At 32.4% G+C, this 7,563-nt stretch overlaps 1 protein-coding gene across 1 annotated transcript; it reads left to right on the top strand.

Moving 5' to 3' along the window:
• Positions 1-1,334: 1,334 nt before the first annotated feature.
• LOC129892503 (ATP-dependent 6-phosphofructokinase 6-like) lies at positions 1,335-5,559 on the top strand. Its single transcript, XM_055968084.1, has 13 exons — positions 1,335-1,767; positions 2,107-2,153; positions 2,252-2,291; positions 2,533-2,595; positions 2,689-2,826; positions 3,497-3,655; positions 3,792-3,845; positions 4,022-4,090; positions 4,203-4,332; positions 4,471-4,727; positions 4,831-4,879; positions 4,964-5,118; positions 5,225-5,559. The coding sequence occupies exons 1-13, from the start codon at positions 1,594-1,596 to the stop codon at positions 5,405-5,407; spliced, it is 1,518 nt and encodes a 505-aa protein (XP_055824059.1). The 5' UTR covers positions 1,335-1,593; the 3' UTR covers positions 5,408-5,559.
• The last annotated feature ends 2,004 nt before the right edge of the window (positions 5,560-7,563 follow it).

Genomic DNA, 7,563 nt, shown 5'->3' with positions numbered 1-7,563 from the left:
CACTTTTTATGTCAACTTAGCGCTTAAGGGGTAAGTTATTCCATTTTTAGTAGTTCAAGAGGGTAATATGACTCACATGGAGTATAGGTGTGTAGTTGAAAATTCGATATTAGGTTGGGGGGTTATTTGACTATTTTTTCTCTAAGATAAAATGAGAAAAAATAATTAATTTTGTTTTGAACTTCCTAAATGACAAATAATTATACCTTTATACTCCATCTTCTTAATAGTGTTTGTTAGTGTGACATTTTAATATTAATAAAAATATATAATATGTCACATTATGTATCATATTATGTCTATTGGTGGACATTACATTTGTGTCTCTTTACTCTCATCAATATGGTAGAATGTGGTCATTAGTTGTTACTAACTTTTGTAACCACATACTCTTCATTTCATCAGTATTCTACCTCTTTATTCTTGTAACTTATGTAACATTTGCCCATTCATTTAGCCAGTTTACTATCCATAATCTTTCTATTCATTGCAAGGAAGAATTCTTCACCTATAAATAGTGATGGATTTGTGTACAAGATATGAAGAAGATAAAGCGTGTAAGAAAAGATGAGAAGTTTATATTGTATTTATATTGAGGTTAATGTAGTGAAAGAGAGAGTTGAGACAAAAAAATTATTCAAAGTCTTCAACTATATTCTCTATACAAAAGAGGATATTTATATGTTGAAGGAAGGAGTTTTTTTTGTGGAGCTTTGAACTCTCCAACTAATCCGGAGTTGCTTGAGTTGTACAACTTTGTTGGACTGTTGTATCCCAGAGGGGACAAGTCAAGAGATCTACTGTTGGATATGATTATGCCGCAGTGAGCTTTAATCTCTTTAAAAAGAGCAAAATATCTGTGCCTTAGCCTGAATGAATTATTTATTCATTTCTGTCATTTTTTTTGTTTTCAACTATAATTTATTGTAATTATGTTATATTACACCAATAATATTCAATTTTCAAAAGATATTTATTAAATAATACATAATAATTTAATAAATTACATATTATATTCATTACTGTATCGTTTATTTGGGAATGAATGGCGTAATAGACTCGTGTTAAAATGAAAATTTGTGGCGTGTATTTGGGCAAGGGGCAAAATAACTAGTGGCTGTTGATTTTTCAATAGAAAAATAAAGATAGAGAAGGCGTGGGGATTGACGATCGATATGCTACAGTAAACGTCAATTTAGTAAAATATTCAAAGTGTTAGGTCATTATTGACCTCATGCCTTTTTTTCTTTTTCTATTATATAAATAAAAACAAGTCCATATTTGACAGAATCTAGAATACGAGTAGAGAATCTTCTAATTTCCAGAAGACTCAGAGACAATTTAATGTCATAAAACTTTTCAAAACAATTTGAGTCCTCTCATTTTTTGTAATAATAACTTTTCGTGAACTCCTAACCAAAAAGAAAATTCAATAAACGGTTGCCACCTGTGTGTAGTATTTGTATTTTATATGTTAGGTTGTTGACTAATATTTTTAGTTGGAAGTTCAGAGTTCTGCTCAACTTTGTTTTAGCAATTAGCATCGTGGGTAATTCATTTGAGATAAATAGCTAAGTAGATTTGAATTGAATTATGGGATCATTGGAACATAATTTTTCAGCAGTAACAGAGCATACTGATTTGAATATAAGTTGTTCAATGGGAGAAGCGCTAAATTCACAACAGAAGAAGAAAATCGTGATCGGTGATGATGGTTATGTTCTGGAAGACGTTCCTCATTTGTCTGATTACATTCCTAATCTTCCTGTACACTCCCTCTATCTATCTCTTACTTAATTTTATTGTTACTTAGCTTCTACTTTTGTATTATTTTATCCTAGTTACTGCTACTTTTTCAAAATGCTTTGTCATGCCTCGTTTAGTATTTTGCCTCGAACGATAATAGGGATATGGTCAGCATATACAGTTTCCTCAAGATCCCACTTCGGATTTGTTTCTGGGATGATGAATAATTGGGAAAGAAACTAGTAGATATTCTCTGCTTTACATTCTTCTTTTGAACATGATTTTTGCTGTAAGAGGTTACTTTTGAAGGAGGAGGGGTCTATTTTGATCAAGTACTAAATACTTGTCCCGTCATTGCAGACATATCCTAATCCATTGCAGGATAATCCTTCATATTCAGTCGTTAAGTAAGTCAGACTGATATTATTCTCCTTCAGTTTTGGTTGCTTATTTATAAAGTTCAAGAGGATCAGGCTGATCAACCAAAATTTTAACATTTTTCCAGGCAGTATTTTGTCGATGAGGATGATACAGTTGCCCAAAAGGTCAGTTCTGTTTGAAATGAAAAAATATGCCTAGACTTTTGTGCCATAGTAAATGGAGGCAAAACTCATGTGAATTTGTCTTAGTTACGATGCCTATATCTTTGGACAAGATCGTCTAAGATCTGCTGAAACAAACTTAAAATTTCATGATAGTTTTGAGGGAATAGTATGTATATCACTTAATGGAATCCTTGTTGGACAAGGTTTCGTCCTGCTTATATGTTTGCCTACAAATTAACAGATTGTTGTCCACAAGAACAGTCCAAGGGGGATACATTTTCGTCGAGCTGGTCCTTGCCAAAAAGTATGTAATTATCTGATGTAACTACATCATATTCAGCATCCAGATTCTATGGTTTTGTCAAATTTAATATGAACATTCCTGATGATTTTTCAGGTTTATTTTGAGCCAGAAGATGTTTATGCATGTATTGTAACATGTGGAGGCTTATGTCCTGGTCTCAATACAGTTATCAGGGAAATAGTATGTGGCCTACACTATATGTATGGCGTAAGCAGAGTCATGGGGATAGATGTGAGTATACATTTCATTCCATGACACAGTAATACATTCAAACAATTGTATAATACATAAACAGACACCCATGGTCTCAACCGGCAACTAAACACCGCAACTCATCCCCACTAGTGTCTCGTGGACACCTAATACTGATGTGACACATAATTTTTGGAGGTTTCAAGATGATTGTTTTGTTAGTTGGAGTGTTCAACTGACACAGTGGAGACGAGTTGAGGTGTCCAGACGTGCACTCTCAAAGTTGGAGTGCTTACTTGCCGGTTAAGGCCAAATTTGAGTGTCTGCTTATGTATTATGCCTTCAAAAAATAAAGCAACTTTACTTATGACGATGGTAACATACTTGGTGTCGATTTGAACTCTGCTCATCAAAATGCTTGATAGATAGTTGTAGAACCAGTAGCATCAAGACTCATCTTGAAGACTAGATTAACAGATCTCGCAACCAAAGTATAATGCATAACTTAAGGTTTTTTAGGAACACAAGGAGTAAGGTTGAAATCAAACTTAACAAAAACGGTTGAAATCAAACTTCATTATTTTTTCCAAGTTTTTAATATCTTGCTCTTCCGCTATGTTTTAACAGTACATTCTATTTTGAGTCGTAATTCCAAATTTTTGCGTTATGCATATCTGCATCAGAACTAATGAAATTTGTGGATGTGTAGGGAGGATATCGAGGTTTCTATTCCAAAAACACGATTCCCTTAACACCCAAGGTTGTGAATGATATCCATAAACGTGGTGGAACCATTCTTGGGACATCTCGAGGAGGTCATGTTACCAAGAAAATAGTAGATAGCATTCAAGACCGGGGTATCAATCAGGTAAAACTAAAAAATAGAGAAATATTATTTTGAGAACTAACTCAGAACATTTCATTTAAGTACTAACTCAGGGTATTTTCTTTCCGTCTAAAATGCGCATCCTGTTGAGATATTCATGTTGCCTTTTGTTTTCAAGGTTTATATAATTGGAGGAGACGGAACCCAGAGAGGGGCAGCGGTGATATTTGAGGTATACCTTCTTAGCCATTAATCCATAATCACTCCAGAATAATGCTTCAGAAGAACATGTTTTAGATCAATTGATCATTCTAATGTAACCACTTGATGTGAGGAAATATTTAGTGTGTTGATAGAGAAAATAATGGAACTGTGACACTCAAGTTTATTCCGTCTCTTCTCCTACAGGAAATTAGAAGGCGTGGTCTCAATGTTGCAGTTGCTGGAATCCCCAAGACAATCGATAATGATATACCGGTAACTACTTTTTCATATAGATTATCTGTCATGTGTTACTTATTTAAAATCAAGTACCAAAATATTCAGTGGGTAACCAAACTAAATTAGTGATCTTTATGCTTCTATCCAGGTTATTGACAAGTCTTTCGGTTTTGACTCCGCCGTTGAGGAAGCCCAACGTGCTATTAGTGCTGCTCATGTTGAAGCTACCAGTTTTGAGAATGGAATTGGCCTTGTGAAGTTAATGGGACGGGATAGTGGTAATCTTCACCTGTTATACTTTTTGAATTGCAGATTGATACTGCTACATATACATGACAAAGCTGATCTACTGCATATAAAATAGTAGAAATTGTCTGCCTGGTTTACGTTTCTCTAACATGTATTAATTTGTGCAGGATTCATAGCGATGTATGCTACTCTTGCTAGTCGAGATGTTGATTGTTGTTTGATTCCAGAATCCCCTTTCTATCTCGAAGGGCATGGTGGTCTGTTTGAGTATATAGAACATAGGCTCAAAGACAATGGACACATGGTTATAGTCATAGCTGAAGGTGCCGGACAAGAGCTAGTTTCTGAGAGTTTGAAATCCACTGATCCTTCAGGGAATAAGCTTTTACAAGATGTTGGCTTATGGATCTCGGAAAGGATAAAGGTACAATTCATTGTTGGGATCTACTTAATTATTTCCGTCCTCCATTAAGTGCGCGTGGTGCTTTCCTTATGTGTTGTACTAAACACTATGGACCTCTTTGCAGGAGCATTTCTCGAAACAAAAGAAGATGCTCATTAATCTTAAATATATAGGTTGGTAATTATTATTGTTTGAACGAATGCCAATTTGATGAGGACCTAGCTAACAACCTGCTTCTCGATCTTCTCTCTGTGCAGATCCCACATACATGATTCGAGCTATTCCTAGTAATGCATCTGACAATGTGTATTGCACCCTTCTAGCGCAAAGCGCTGTACATGGAGCAATGGCTGGCTACACAGGCTTTACGGTTGGTCCTGTCAATAACAGACATGCTTACATACCCTTTAATGTGAGTTTCATTTCGTTATCTTTTCGTATTACATATAATACAGTTATCCTTCTTACCTTATAATTAAGTCACATGAGTGTACTTTTACATGGTGCCTACAAAACAGAGAATCATTGAGAAACAAAACAAGGTTGTGATTACAGACAGGATGTGGGCAAGACTTCTATCTTCGACGAATCAACCTAGCTTCTTGAGAACGAGAGTAGATATAATTAAAGGAAACAAGGACGAAGAACCACCTAAGTTATCAGACGATTATTTGATGGAGAAACAAATCCTTGCTAAGTAACTTTTTGGACATTATACATATCATATGGTCCCTTGTAACGGTATTACGTTGAGAAACAATAGTTTTGACATTTTGTAAAAGAATCCTACAGTTCTGTAATCTCAATGTGTGAGGATTACCAGCTTGGTGAGTTTTTGCACACTGTATTTTGCGACTCCAAATAGTATATACATAAATACTCCCTTCGTTTAAAAAATAATGAGCTAGTTTGATTTGGTCGAGACTTTAATAAAATAAAAAAGATTTTTCAATTTTGTGGTCTTAAATTGAAGTTATATCAAATGTATCAAGATATCTTTTAATCTTGTGGTTCTAAACATGTCAAGTGTAAAACTGAAATTAAAGTGCTATCAGAAAAAGAAAGAGATCAGTCTTTTTGAAATAGACTAAAAAGAAAAGTATGTCGTTTTTTTGAAACGAGGGGGGTACAACAATAATAAAAAAAATAAGTGTCAAAAACACACATAAACTATTTTTTTTTTTGAGTTTCATACCTAAACTATTACTTACTAATTTGAGAAACAAATCTTAGTAGTGTGTGTAATAAATTCTCTGTACTCTTTCTATTTTTTGAAAATATCTTGTCACATGACATTCCACATGAATAAAATATTTCACTTTAACAAAAATTAAATAAATTATTAATATTATTTAAAAGTTAAAGACTAAAGTATTTCTATTCCCAAAAAAAAAATTATTTTTTTATAAAAGAAGCTACTTTTTTTTTAAAAAGAAATTATTTTTTTAAAAAAATAAAATTTAAAATATTTTACTCACGCACTCCATCACCTCTCCCCCCAATCCCGTCATTTTTTTTATTTTTCATTTTAACTAATTCTAATAATTTATTTAATTTTTGTTAAGGTGAGTGTTTTGTCAATGTGGAGTGTGATGTGACAATTTTTTTTAAATGAAAGAGAAAGTGTAGTACACATACGATGATATGAGATTGAAATAAAAGAGATGTGTGTTTGTTAAATTAATAAGTGATAGTTTAGATATAAAACTTACACTTTCAATAATTTAGGTATGTAACTCAAAAAATGGGAATAGTTCAGATGTATTTTTGACACTTATCACTAAAAAAAAATAAAAAAATACTATGGGTTTTCAGAAACCACTATACTTCTTCTATACCTGCAAAAATTCGAATTAGAAATGTTATAGCATGCAGAATACTATGGGCATGTGAGATGAAATCATGATATGAATTATGATAAAGTTGAAATTTTGTTTGGATATGCAATTTGATTTTTTATTCATAAAGATAAGAAATTCCGTAAATTGTGAAAAACTATTATTTATATAATCTTACCAAATAAACAAAAGTTCAGTATAATACAATAACACAAATCTAAAAAAATTTCAAATCAAATTGTCCGAAGAATTTGAAATTTATTCGTCCCGTGTCCATCACGATTCACGACAGGGGTGGCTCAATCGGATTGAAGGCCTGTCTGTTATCTTACCCTGTTGGTATGACTCCTGTCGACCACCATCTTACCATTGACCAATAACATAATGGGTCAAAATATTTTTGTTTATCTTAATTACCATTTCCGGATACAAATTACATGTGTTGCATTGCTGGATACAATCCTTACGCATTAGTTTTTTTTTTCTTTTTGTTAATTATGATCCATTCATATTTTTGTATAATTAAGAAATCTTCGAATATCAGAAATGCATAGTTTGAAATTCCACAGATAATGATATATACATTTTTTGAGTAGTGTGTGTAGGTTTATAACCTTATCGATTTCAATAAGTTATTGAGTTGAATTGAAATCTTTTATATTTTATATTTATTTAAATTTGACTTTTTAGTTTGGTACCTTTTCTTTTTTGATGACATGGTATTTGTAAATTAGTCTAGATAAATTTTTTTTTAAAAAAAATTATTGTTAGTGCACCCATTCATCAATTTTTTTGTCAATGCACTCATTCATTATTTTTTTTATAAAAAAAATTACTTTGTTAAAATTTGAATATCCTTAAAATTTCTGTTTTTGCCATAGATAAAAAAAAGAATTGCAGCCAAAAAAAAAAAAAAAACACACAAATGACCCAAATTTTCTAGGAAGTCAAACAATAGGCTTTGGAGTCAAACTTCCATTCTATATAGTTTATACATTCTATTCGTAGATCGAATCTCT

This window comes from Solanum dulcamara, chromosome 6 (assembly GCF_947179165.1).
Source record: "Solanum dulcamara chromosome 6, daSolDulc1.2, whole genome shotgun sequence".
In the NCBI taxonomy this organism is placed as follows: Eukaryota; Viridiplantae; Streptophyta; class Magnoliopsida; order Solanales; family Solanaceae; genus Solanum; species Solanum dulcamara.
The sequence above is the reverse complement of the archived record's forward strand: the minus strand, read 5'-3'. Positions and strand labels throughout refer to the sequence as shown.

Coding starts and splice junctions, on each gene's coding strand:
- LOC129892503 (XM_055968084.1), top strand. CDS start 1,594: ATGGGATCATTGGAACATAATTTTTCAGCAGTAACAGAGCATACTGAT. Junction 2,292..2,532: donor ATGATACAGTTGCCCAAAAG/GTCAGTTCTGTT, acceptor ACAAATTAACAG/ATTGTTGTCCACAAGAACAG. Junction 4,880..4,963: donor CATTAATCTTAAATATATAG/GTTGGTAATTAT, acceptor CTCTCTGTGCAG/ATCCCACATACATGATTCGA.